Raw genomic sequence first — 13,458 nt, 5'->3', positions numbered from 1 at the left:
TAATAGTAGTCATTAAGTAGAATAATTGGATATCGATTAATTTAAAAAATAGCCTTTAAAAAGCCGGCAGTAAGCGATACACCCGCACTCTTTTAGCCGTGGCGAGAGAGAAGAGTTGCGATGACTAAAACTATTCATTACGTGGGTCTCACCGTTCTGGTGCTAGCCTTGTTTGCAAATCCTTCATCTCCGTTGGAAGGAAATCAACTGTTCAATTTGATCCTAACGCTGAAAAATCCCGTCTGTCCGAGTATCGTTGTCATTTTTGACCAACTCTCCTGGGACGAAGAGCTGGAGGACCTGTCGGAGGAATTATTCCAACTTAGCTACTCGAATCCAATCATTTTACTTTCTAGCAATCAAAGTGTTTTACAAGACTGCGCAAGGAGCAAAAGCAAATGGAATAACTTGGGAGCCATCGCTTGCAGTAACGTCATCATTTTCAGTCGTCATCCGGAGGAACTAGGGCGGATTCACCATCAGCTGACCGACTGCATCTACGCCTCTCAAATAGTTATCGTAGCCGAGATGGCGCCCAATTGGGCCGATCTCTGGTTGACAAAGATGAAGAGCGAAATCATCGTCCTGATCCTTCGGGAACGTCACAAAGGTCTCAGAGAAATTCGTCACTGGATGATCAACAACGAAATCAATCGGGTCAAACTCTTGCGCAAATCGAATGTCAGCAGGAAAGAGTTGGGATTTGAAACTAATAGAAATCTGATGGGCCGTAATTTAAAAGTGGCAACTTTGAATTTCCCGCCGGTTGTGTTCATCAGCAACCAGTCGATCTACGGCATCGAGCCTTCGCTCATGGAAGTTCTGGCCAGCGATTTGAACTTCACTTTCGACTATTTCCCCGTGTCGCCCAACGAAATGTGGGGCTCCGTCTCCGGAGAAGGTGAGAACCTAACGGCCACGGGCCTTTTGGGTGCGCTGATGAAGAAAGAGGCCGATGTGGCGCTGGGCAATCTGTACATGGACTACACCCGTCTATCCATCATCGGATTCAGCTCGTATTACAAGATTTCCGAAGAGTGTTTCTCGGTGCCGGCCACTCGCCCTTATCCCAAATGGACGGCCTTGTATTATCCGTTCTCCAACCAAGTGTGGATCGCCACCATCTTGTCCATCTTCTTCGTCATTTTGACGCTGCGTCTGGTAGCCCAATGGTCGATCGAGTCGTCGGTGGTCGACGCTTATTATCACGACCCAGTTTTATGTTTCTTGACCGTCTGGGGCCATTTGTTCGGACTCCAACAGGCCCAGGAAATTCGATCGATGGCCAATCGGATTTTTCTCGTTTGGTGGCTGTTCGGCGCTCTGATTCTGTCGACCGGCTACCGATCGGGATTGATTTCTTTCATGACATTTCCATTCACCCCTGCGCCCATCAACACGATCGAGCAGCTGGTGGCCAGTCCCATCCGGAAAATCATTTACGACCCGTTGATGAAGGAGATCCTGATGAAATCGGACAATGCGCTGCAGAGGCAACTGGGCAGCCAAGTCGTCACCAACGACAATTTGACTTACATGTTCTCGCTGATGGATTCCGGCGACTGGGCGGTGGATGCCAACCTGGACAACCTGCGCTACGTGATAGCTACCCAGTACCCGATGACCCAGGATGGACCTCGAGTCCACCTGATGAGCGAGTGCGTTTTCTCGATGAGGGCCGCTCTGGGCCTGCAGAAAGAGTCGCCGTTGAAGCTCTACTTTGACCGGGAAATTCAAAGAGTCATCGAAGCCGGTCTGGTCGAATACCACCGGTCCAGGTTCGCTAAAAAGGCCGTCACCTGGAACCCCAAAACGTCCAAGAAAAAGATGGTCGCCTTCTCTTTGGACAGCCTCCAAGGAGCTTTTTATTCCTTTGCCATTTTTGTGTTATTATCCACTCTGGCGTTCGTTGGCGAATTGATTCACGCATGGATCAAGACTCGATTTCTAAAAAAATAATTTCATGAATTATTTGCATTTTACTCTATTTAGCTTTCAATGTTCGATATTATCTTATATAACTTCAATTATTTGGTAGGTTACTTGCCAAAACATAAAGTTGGAATCAATATCCGTCTATTTGTAGTAGAAGACAACGTTCACTTGATGAATAAGTAGACTATAAGTAGACACCGTCACACAGATATAATATGATTGAACTAACTTTGTTGATTAACCAGAACCCTTTAGTGGAAAAACGGAAAAACAGTTAATCAACAAAACGACACTTGTCTTTTTTTTTTTCGCTGTCCGTCTGCTCGTGGCCGTTGCCGGATTTCTTTTGTAATTTTTGTGATAGGTGTTATTTCAATACACGCTCATAATCCACAATTCATCAACTTATTAATATGCTAAATAAATCCACAATATCACTCTGTTGGTTTTGCTACCGATGTACGCCAACTGTAATTAGAGATAGGGCTCAAACCCATGCAGAAAAGCACCGCAGAAAATTATTGTCAGTTCCATATCTAGCTGTGTGGGTACGCGACACTGATATTTAAGACGATAACGATGAACTAGGGACTCGTCTAAATATGCATGGCAAATAGTTTTTAAGATAACAATATTCTGCCGAGTCATGCCCAGCACCTCGCCCCCACCCTATATAATTGTCGATACTACTTGTATAGTGGGTAACTGGGTATATACAGTTATACACCTAATAACTCAAGTCACGTCCACCTCCGCCCCAAAAAATCCTCTTCCACAAGTAGCCATAAGCCTATGTATAGAAAGATAAGCCTCTGTACATGTTGATGACGAAACTCTAATGGTGATGGACGCTTCAATCTTCAGCGGAAGTGACTGGGCAAACACAATATCCCAAAATTGATAAACACAAGTTAGTGTTACATAACGCTTGGCACCCTACAACTGGGTCGCGCGTACAAAGTATTACACAGTCAAGTAGGCCTATACTATATCAACAGGAGCAGCAGCCTAAGTTAATATTAACACAAGAAGAACCCTAAGACAGAGGAGGGGGGAAATATGGAAAGCAGATAACCATTCTATTCTCACATGGAAATCTCAAAAGTATCTGTACAGCGCTTATATTGTCCTCTCATTTCGTTGACCTATTCAATATCCGCCCATCTCCAACAGCCTCGACCGTTTATAAAAACGGTAGCCGCATCTCATATTTAGCACAATTCAGCTGGCCAAGTGGAAGAGGGCAGTCCAGCTACTGCTGCGCACAAAACTATTCCGCTAAAATGATGAACTATTGTAGTTCCCAGTACTTTTTCTTTAGTGCATTTCTGTTATCCCTGACATTAATCATGTGCAATGGCCAAATGTTGTTGGGCGTCCAACAACTAGCCCGTCAGCGGATGCAGCAACAATCGTGGTCGGATTTGATTGCGAGAGAAACGGAAGGTGATTACGTCATTCCAGGTACTACTACCCCAGACATCAGAGAACAACTCGTCGAACTGCTCGGCAAATTAAAAACTTCTTTGCTCCCGATGGCCACTTCGGATGGATTCAACATCAGTCAGCAGTGCATCGAAGACAGTTTGTTCTACGTCGAAAGTCTCACGCTCAACAGGAGCAACTGGGCTCTGCAAAGTAAGTGTTTTTATTTCAATTTTAAAAATGGAAATGATATAAAATAACGCGGAATTGAAATTTGAATTTTTAAAAAAGTGTTGGAGTCATCCGCTCAGTTTCCCGCCGGAATCTTCGGAGCTGGCAATTATCACGCCGAGGGTTTGTTCGACGAGTGTCTGGCAGTCCGTGCAGAGTCCAACAGATACAGGGGCCGGTATTGCACCATCTTCTTCAAACTGGAACCCGTTACAGGATCGGAAATCCTTGTAAACGACCAGCTGTACGAACGAAACGACACATCATCTACATTTGAAATTTTCAATCAGCTGTTGGGGTCGTCGAATCATAGTCGAAATCGAGTGGAGCCTAGACTGTCAGGCTCGGACGCCATGGCGTTTATCTTGCCCAGTTTGAGTCTCTGCATTCCGTCGTCCTGCAGCGCTTCCGATCTTGGCCAGTCGGTGGCTGAGATAGTCGGGAGTTACGTCATCGGGAACCAGTCGATCGTCACTATCGCCGATGAGAATTATTGCTACACCGAGGACAATTCACCTATTAAATTCGACGGTCCCGACATCGCTGTCATGTAAGAAAAACATTTTAAATTAATTCTTCGATTAATTTCTGAATTATTTTGCGTATAGGGTCACGTTGAGTGTCATTGGATTGGCGGTTTTGATGGCCACTTTGCACGATTCTTGGCGGACGTACCGCGGCGTTGCCGTGACAGGCAACAAGGCCGTGAGTGTCCTGCATTGCTTCTCGGCTCTGAGCAACGGCCGGAAGATTTTATCGCTCAAATCGTCGAGCTCCTCCGGTTCGGATAATTTATCTTGTCTCCACGGAATCAGATTCTTATCCACCTGCTGGGTGGTCTTGGGACACACTTGGCTTAAAAGTGCCATAGGGAATGTTGTGAATCCCAATATGCTGGCCCAGGTATATAATTCGATCGATTGTTTTGTCATTTCAAATTTAGAATGAGAACTAAATTATCACAGGATGCTATGAGCTGGGAAATGGAAACTATTGTTAACGCCACTGTTTCGGTCGACACCTTTTTCCTGATGAGTGGCCTGCTCGTTTCTTATCTTCTGCTCCGGGAACTGGATCGCAGCGCAGGCAAATTCAACGTCGCACTTTTCTACCTCCATCGATACTTGAGGTATAATAATTCCGATTTAATTAAATATACATTTTAACCGATAAAACCGTCATCGACATTTGACACAGGTTGACTCCCGTTTACGCCGTGATTTTGGGTTACATCGCCACTCTGATGATTTACCTTGGCACGGGTCCCAACTGGTACAATGTCGTCATGGCATCCGATGGATGTCGAGTTACCTGGTGGAAGCAATTCCTTTACAGTAAGTGGTCAAACTTATAGCGAATTTTATATCGGATAGAATAATTCTTTAATTTTATTTCTTATATAATCAGTTAACAATCTCTTTCCAAACGATATGAACTCCCAGGTAAATCAAAAATACTTTGATTTAAATACCATTGCGCGCATATAATTATACAGTTAATTCATTTCAATTTTAGTGTATGGGAGAGACCTGGTATCTGGCAGTCGACATGCAATTATTCCTCGTTGCACCGCTCATCATTTACCCGTTGTGGCGATGGAAAAAGTCCGGAATCATTTTATTATCCGCATTCACGCTAGCCACTGTGGCCGCTAATTTTGCGGTCTACGCCCTGTACAACTTCCCACCATCTCTGATGGCAACTCGAATGTAATAATAAGCTTTTAAAAAAATTGAATTTGCATAAATTGTATTAATAATTAAATTTTGAACAGACAAGAAATGATGAAATTCACCACAGATTACATGGATAATTACTATTTCAAACCGTGGACCCGAGCCCCGCCTTACCTGATCGGCATCTGGACTGGCTGGTTCCTCCATCGTGTCAAACAATCTAAATTGCGCATATCTCCGGTACAGCATATTTTTAATTATATTTATTTTTTAATTCAGCGCAATAATTATGAAGCCTAATGGATGGCAATAAAAATTTAATTTGATTTGATTTAGTGGATAGTAGCCTTATTCTGGACGCTGTCAGCTGTCATCGCCGCTTCCATCATTTACGGATTAACTCCGTACGTGAACGAAGAGCTGGTTCCAACCATCAACTGGGCCGTCAAAATGACGTATGGACCCCTTCACAGAACTGCTTGGGCCCTGGTTCTGGGCTGGATTATTGTCGCCTGTATCCATGGCTACGGAGGTGATAAACCGCTGAAAATGAACACACAAATTTTAATCTATAATGGTCTTGATCAAAATTCATTATAGGATTTGTTAATCGATTCCTGTCTTGGCGAGGTTTCCTGCCGTTGAGTCGATTGACGTACTGCGTCTACCTCATCCACTACGACTACCTGAACGTGTTTTATTCTCTGAGTCGTAAGATGATCTATTACACGTTCGTCGATCAGTTGACAACGTTTTTCGGCATCACCGTCACCGTTTTCGGGCTGGCCTTCGTTGTGTCCGTCTGTGTTGAGGCCCCGTTTATTAATCTGGAGCTATGGCTGTTTATGATTTCAACCAAGACCGGTAATAACAAAAATTATCTATTGATTTTTTCAGTCTGGTAATATTCTTATTTCTAAACAGCTCAAACAAAACTGCCGGATGAAACAAAACCCAATAAAACGAGTGAAGAGGAACTGAACGCTAGCAATGGTGGCGAAATCAACGCTGCTTTCAACTCAGAGGAGAGTTCGCTAGAGTCTGACGTACGATGTGGCACGAAACTGTAAACTATTATACTACGAGTCGATAAATAAAATTTGTACAACATCTTGGTGGACGTACTAAAGCGTTTATATAGGGACTGAGTTAGCCTTTAAGAGGCGCTCACCTCATATTCGTTTGGTATAGCACTTATTCAAGTGTGAAATAAGAATACAAACAAACTACTTGTACGAAATAGCAGTAAAGGTAATAGGTCAAACGAAGGCTGATTGCGAAAAATCAGCCTCTTAGATCCGCCCTTCTCTTTTATCAGAAAACCTCCAAACAAACCCGCAAACAAATTCATTACATAATCAAAGTAGCCTAATACAACTATGCAGTCTGCGGAAAACGTATAGTATAGAAGATATGAAGAGTGTGGAAACGAGTCGATACAACACTTAAAATTATTCGTCCGTAAACCAATTCAAATGAAATATTTCTGAAAACGTTGCAAAAAGGATGCGCCCCTGGGTGGGCTCGAACCACCAGCCTTCCGGTTAACAGCCGAACGCGCTAGCCAATTGCGCCACAGAGGCTTGTCACAAATAAAAAATTTATAAAATAAAAACTAAAGTTGCTGAAAAACTTTGGAGTAGTATTACGAAGTGCGTAAGCAGATTTGTAATAGTGGTTAAATGATTTTAAAAAAAATCCATGTATGTAGTACTAATTTTATTGTGTTATCAAATATCACAGGGAATTAGAATCCAAGATTTTATGAATGGACGAATTAAATGTCTTCTTTTCAAAAACGTAATCCTGGTGACGCTCATGGGGTAGTGGTTGGAGCGTCCGGATTGCTGGGCACAACGCACCTCACAGGGTAACTCTGTTACATTGCACTACTGTGAGTAGACGTCTGCGGCTTGTCGGGTGTGTATGCGCCCATGTCATGTGGGGACGACAGTGTGCACGTTGTCTGGTGATCCGTTTTATTTTTCTGATAATTAGTAATATTTTTAACAACAAAAATAATTTGAAGGGTAAACGTTCAGGTAATTGCTTGACATGAAATTTACCTGCTGTCAGACTGTCAACGGTTCAAATCCTTGCACATGCAAACGTTTTAAATCCCTGATTTCCTTTAATTCCTTTTTTTTCCATATGCTAGAACGTGATTTACTATAAATGCATGGATATTTTTATTATTTTTGGGGCTGAAGAAACGATTTAAATTCACGTGAAAAATAATTTTTAAAATTGGTTCAGCAGGAGAGTGATGTGGAGATGGATAAATTGTACATAATAAAAATTCTAAATTTTATCTTATTACATTTTGTTTTTCATTTCAAGTAAAACTGGTGTTTAAATTATTTATAAGTAAGTACTAAGTAGGTACAGGCTAGATCTAAAATTCGAAGCATTTTATGTCACACTTTTAATGATGACATATCTGAGTCATATACAATAGCAGCTTTAAATATTCACAGAATAAAATTCACAATATTTTAATGGAATCAGCACAGTCTTCCTCCTCCATCGCCACGAGCAGGAGCCGATTGATCCAGTTGGTACCAAACATATTCGTGGGAAAATTCTCCATCCAAGCTGGGGACCGGGCTGACAGCTGACCCAATATTCCTCCATCCGGAAGGAAGTCTTATTTCTTCGCCAGAAATCGACCACTTTGACTTTGACGATCCATCACGAAACGTTGTCTCTACACACGTAACTTTATAGCCACACTCACCTCCGTTATCTGCGTAATTGACTGTGAATTTTCAGAATAAGTATACCAGTGCAATAACACAAACACAATTAGAATAAACTATGCTGGTAATCAACACAGCTTTAATTCGACTTACGTGGTGCTGCCCATACCAAGCCAATCAAGGCTACAAGAAGAATAAGACAATAAATGGCAATTTTGCACGTCATTTTCGGCAGCTTGAAAAGATGTCTGAGCCAGTCTTTAAAAATGAGCTTCAACAGTGTCAGTCGCTTCAACGTGGACTGATTAAGAAGTTTACGAAAGATTTTTTTTTATAGGTTTCTTTACCTTGAAAATGTTTTTAGTATACTATTTTACGTCTTTTCTACTGTGCGCACTCCTGGAAAGTATAATTCATTCTTGATCAACAACGTGACAAATACGGAGTGACTGCGTCAATGAGAAAGCTAAGTTACCTTTTTAGCATATTTGAGCAGTTCAAACGACGTACATATTGGTCATCACGGCGAGTGGGAAAACCTGGACTTTCCATTCGACTATTATAGCGCTAAATGCGCCGTATATGACTATACTTTTTTCTTGATATTGATTTTTATTCGTTAAACTAGTTTGTGAATTTTGTTTAGCCATTTCCTTATAAAGTAAAATATACGATCGTATCCGGGTTTGAAAATAACTTTCTGAAATTCAACTCCACTTAAATCAAATCATATTATGTATGAAAACGCTATCAAGCTAAAAATCATGTAACAAGCAAAGAAACAGCTACTTGATTGGCTAAGAAATGCGATTTGATATTCAGTTTATTGCCACAAGAAGAAGCCCAATAATGATTATTTTACAATTCATTTTTCGTATATAGCGTTATTGAAAAACAATTAAGTCGATCGAGCTTTGAAGATTCATGAAGCTGCTATAAAGCCGACTCAACTTGCTTGGTCTGTTAAAGCATTTTCCATAAACGATACGTTTTATAGAAAATTAGATAAATTGTAAAATTAATTAGTAGATAATCCAAAATTCAAATATTTTGCCAGAATACGTATATTTCCGCCTTTTAATGTTGACAGTTGAATCATATGCATTTTCGATGATCAGTTATAAAAAATACATTTTGAATTTTTTGGTCGAATTTTTGTCAAATTTCAGTCGAAGCAGGCAACTGTCGAGAGCTGCCCATATCCTATTGCTTCACCGCGAGCAGGAGCTCTTTTTTGTCTGGTGAGTACCAACTGAATCTCGTCGAATATGGTCCAGAGAGCCTTGTACTCTACCGATCATTTGTCTCCATCCGATCGGGAGTGGTCTGGTCTCTGTAATTCGTCAATCCACCAACGTCCTGACCCTCGAAAACCAGGGTACGTACTCTTATCACAATAATGTTTATAACCGTACTCCGGTCTTGTAACATCTCGTAAAATGTGTATGTAATTTAAAAAAAAAAAAAAAATTTGAGAACAAATAATAAAACGTTGTTAATATCTCTTTAACTTTTTATGATGACTATTTTATGCTTACGCTGCGGAGCTGCCGATCCCAAGCCAATCAAGGCTGCCAGAACAAGACAATAAATGGCAATTTTACTCGTCATTTTCAGTAGCTTTGAAAAACAATGAAGTCGAGCGAGCTTTGAATAAGATGAATAAAGCTTTTCTGCTGCTAAAGCCGACTCAACTTGGTCTGTGAAAGAATCTGTCATAAACGGCACGTTTTATAGGAAACTTTTTGCAAGAGCTAGTGTCCCTTAATGACACCAAGTTAAAAAAAAACGAGATCTGATTTTATAAAGCCCAACCCAAAACCCGTCATCCTTGGGAGCTAATAGTTCCAATGTAATTTTAAAAATTTGGTTTATCGAATGAATCCCACAATTCCGTATATGGTGTAAGAATGGACTGAGTTTCACAGCACCTGCTGGAAAATGCGCTTCTCACATCCTGAAAAACAAGGTGACAAAGAAGGAGAGTCTGCGTCAATTATATACCTATGTATAGTTGGAAATTCACCTTATCATAAAACATTTCTGTTTTTTTTTGTCGTCGACCTTACGCAAGCAGAAAATTCTCCAGACATTCCCATTTCACGACTTGATTTCTCTATATTTGTATTTATGGAATCCTAAATTAATTATTGTCTTTTGGTGGTACCAAACAAGTTAAATGGCAATTATATTCTCATGTGTTGGAAAATATCTGCTATAGCAGATATTTTATTTGGTATACCAAATTCAACTTGCGATCGCGTCGAATGGTGCATATACATTTAATTAATTTTCCGCCCCAAACAAAAGTGCCACAGGGCATTATAGAATCGATATAAATGGACTAATTAAATGTCTACTTTTCAAAACCATATGCGAACATTTCAATATTTTATTCTTTTAATATTTATAGTTGATTTTTCTTTTTTTTTTTGGAAAGCATGAATTTTGGAATGCCTATTGATATACAATATTGGTAGTAATTCGTACCATTTAAAGCTTTCGATTTATGGTATTGGTACATGTACCGATTATTATCGGTACATCACACCGCAAAAAAAAAATTTGCGGTAGAAATTCTAACCGTCCTGGCAACAGAACCGATAATCGGCACATATAGCATTTCCTACCGGAAAACGATATAGATTTTATTAACAGTGAACGGATGCCAATTTATACATATTATTTTAATCAAAGACGGTTCAATGACGAATTTGATTTATAGGACGGAAAGCCCCTCCCCAGCCGCGGCGAAGGTTATCGAAGGAAGCGGTTTGTTATTAGGTGCGTGCGTCCGTGTCGTTCAACTTGCTGCTTGATTAATACTAATAATGATAAAACAACTTGATCAACTCCGTTATTTTCAGGTTATTATATGATATATGTTGTTGGGTTTATATTGTTTTTGCTCTTATTTCTTGACTGAAGAATTATATATTTGAATTCATTTACAAGTTAATGAAGATTTTACTGTGTATTATAGAGTGAGAAGACTGATATTCTTTTACATGTGGTAAAGCGATTTATTTTTTCTGCTTGGATTAGTTAATTTTTTTTTTCAAAACAGCACCGCATATGTCATAATCAATTTTCGATTTGGTTTTGGTTTTGAATTTATCAAATTAGCACAGACTGCCTCCAATAGGAGACCTTTTATCTAGTGCAAACCAATTTTTGGTCAGCGTAATTACTCTTCCATTGGCCGAGCTTGCCCCTGTACCCAATCCTCTCCATCCAGACGGGAGTTGAATTAATCTTCCGTCAGTCCACCATCTCGACTTGGTTGAACCATCGGGGAATGTTTGCCTTTCACAAAAATGTCTGTAACCCAATTCCGATCTTCTATTTTCTATAAAATGGGGATGTCATCATTAAAAACAAAAATTAGTTTACCCTACTAAGACATGGACGTCCATGGTATATCCATGGGATGTAAATTTTGGGATCTGGTACATCCCATTTGTACATACAATGGATGTACGGGGAATATCCTAATTACCTTCCCCTCGACGTACTGTGGGGTATATCAGCAGTACGTCCGTATGTGTCTGTACCCATGTCATCCCAATGGCATCCTTTTTGGTATTTATTTTTTAAATGTTTCTTATTCGACGTGTACAAAAAACCCAGTAAATAAAACACAAATTATGATGAAACAAACATTGTATTTTTTAAATGTCCATGACAACATTAAGGAAAACGTGTCAATCATTTTATCTATTTTCTTCCGCATTGTGTTCATCATTATGATCTGCCTCTATAGCTCAGGAAGTAAGATTTTTCTTGCTGCGATTCTCCTGGCCGCTTACAAACGATTTTACTGTCTCAAACTGCAAGGCAGCATCGGTGGATTTGCTGCAAGCTGGATTTCGTCTAAGCACATCTAAAAAACATTCAAAAGTTAGCTGATAAAAAACTTTGGATGTACATATGTTATATACGACTTACTCCACATAGCCAAGACTAATGGTGATTTATTCAATTTGTGTTTTTTAATGGTGCCCCTTCTAACACCATTCCAATTACATTGGGCTCTTACTTCCACCGAAACGACCTCCTTCCAAGCTCTGTGTACGCTATCTCCCTCTGTTGCGCCACCAATGTTTCTTACAAAACGGACCTACAAATTAAATTTTAAATTCACATAAAATCTGAAAATCCAGAAAGAGATCTCGATATGATATTTGCCAACTTACCAATGATGCACGTTTTCTTTCATCAACCAATAACATGTTCTCAAACCGTACAAATTCTTCCAATTTCAAATCCAGATCATCATATTCATCACTAAGGTTCTGTGCATGTGGTCCGACATCATCAAGGGGTTCTTCAATGTCACGACTCAGCAAACCATAACCTAAATTACAAATGAAAGCCATTAGATACACCAATTATACAGTCACATCTATGTATGTGTAACAAGAATACTAACCCAGAGAACGAGGAGGTGAGGGTCTATTTGACAACAATGTTTCATGACCACTGTCATTTCCACTTTCATCTGACGATATTTTCCTCTTCAATCTTGAAGATCTACGAACACTTTTTCTACTGACTGCTTTACTTTGTTGAGACTCGCTATCACTTTCTGCAAAGTCAGTATACTGAACAGCATTTGGCAAATCTTTCCGTGCTTTGGAGTAGGATTCTACAGCAAGTAAATCATACATTAATTATTTTGGAGTAATACATTACATATAATGACAGAATTTTATACCGTAATCCCTTCTCCAAGTAGGATATGTCACCCAAGTATCGTCTTGGACATGCCTCATTTTAATTGGGGTTATTGTTGTTTTGTTACTAGGGGGGTAACTACAAAACAGTTGACCTTCTTCAATAACTAGCCAGAAATCAGGCACGATTGCTGTCTGTAGTGTATCTTCAAAGTGCAAATCAACGATCACGAATGCACCACGCTTGATAAAAAACTTTCATTAACATTTCGGTTTCACATATTTAACAAGCATGTGTAATACTTACATCTTCGTAACACCCATCATTTGCGCATTTCTAAGAAAAAATCACTTAATTTATTCTTACTTCCCACTGACAATTTAAGAGTAAACTTCATCAAATTTGACAAATAAGTTGACAAGTCTGCTCTTTGCTGTATCTTGATGCAACAAAGACTACAACGATTTCCGACAGCGTGGTGTGTTGCCAAGTTGAAAGTGGGTCTGAAATGAAATATTTTTATTATAATTTTGAGCTCAATTAATATAATTTTGCAATTAAATTCCGTAAATTAAAATTACTTTATTTATTGTTATGTCAATATTATGTAATGAGTAAAAAAAATATAAAAAAATATTGATCTGACAATTTCTAATACTAGTGTAAGGATTCTGAGATGCGCCTTTCTATTTTTGATCTGGGTCAAAGTTGATCCAAGTGCCTTTCTCTTTTGTGACCTGTTGTGACCTACCAATTTCCCTTTCTCTTGACCTATTATTTCTCACTTTCCCTTTACTTGTTTTTGGTATAAAACC

The 13,458-nt window shown here is 39.7% G+C and overlaps 2 protein-coding genes and 1 non-coding gene across 3 annotated transcripts; 1 reads left to right on the top strand and 2 right to left on the bottom strand.

The window, feature by feature from the left end:
• Positions 1 to 109: 109 nt before the first annotated feature.
• On the top strand, positions 110 to 6,337 carry LOC124209022. The gene is made up of 12 exons (XM_046606891.1): positions 110 to 1,954; positions 3,109 to 3,573; positions 3,652 to 4,141; positions 4,200 to 4,494; positions 4,557 to 4,720; positions 4,789 to 4,925; positions 4,999 to 5,033; positions 5,107 to 5,300; positions 5,366 to 5,507; positions 5,604 to 5,799; positions 5,868 to 6,131; positions 6,192 to 6,337. Exons 1-12 carry the CDS (start codon positions 121 to 123, stop codon positions 6,335 to 6,337), a joined length of 4,362 nt encoding a protein of 1,453 aa, XP_046462847.1. The 5' UTR covers positions 110 to 120.
• Positions 6,338 to 6,776: 439 nt separating this feature from the next.
• On the bottom strand, positions 6,777 to 6,850 carry Trnan-guu. The gene has a single exon. It is a non-coding gene; the product is annotated as a tRNA-Asn (tRNA).
• A 4,366-nt stretch (positions 6,851 to 11,216) lies between these two features.
• On the bottom strand, positions 11,217 to 12,968 carry LOC124209021. Its single transcript, XM_046606890.1, has 7 exons — positions 12,950 to 12,968; positions 12,684 to 12,885; positions 12,399 to 12,614; positions 12,163 to 12,323; positions 11,915 to 12,086; positions 11,788 to 11,849; positions 11,217 to 11,315 (listed from the first exon to the last, which is right to left on the bottom strand). The coding sequence occupies exons 2-7, from the start codon at positions 12,739 to 12,741 to the stop codon at positions 11,217 to 11,219; spliced, it is 768 nt and encodes a 255-aa protein (XP_046462846.1). The 5' UTR covers positions 12,742 to 12,885; positions 12,950 to 12,968.
• Between the last annotated feature and the right edge of the window lie 490 nt (positions 12,969 to 13,458).

The sequence above is a fragment of the Daphnia pulex genome, chromosome 12, assembly GCF_021134715.1.
Source record: "Daphnia pulex isolate KAP4 chromosome 12, ASM2113471v1".
Lineage (NCBI taxonomy): Eukaryota > Metazoa > Arthropoda > Branchiopoda > Diplostraca > Daphniidae > Daphnia > Daphnia pulex.
The sequence above is the reverse complement of the archived record's forward strand: the minus strand, read 5'-3'. Positions and strand labels throughout refer to the sequence as shown.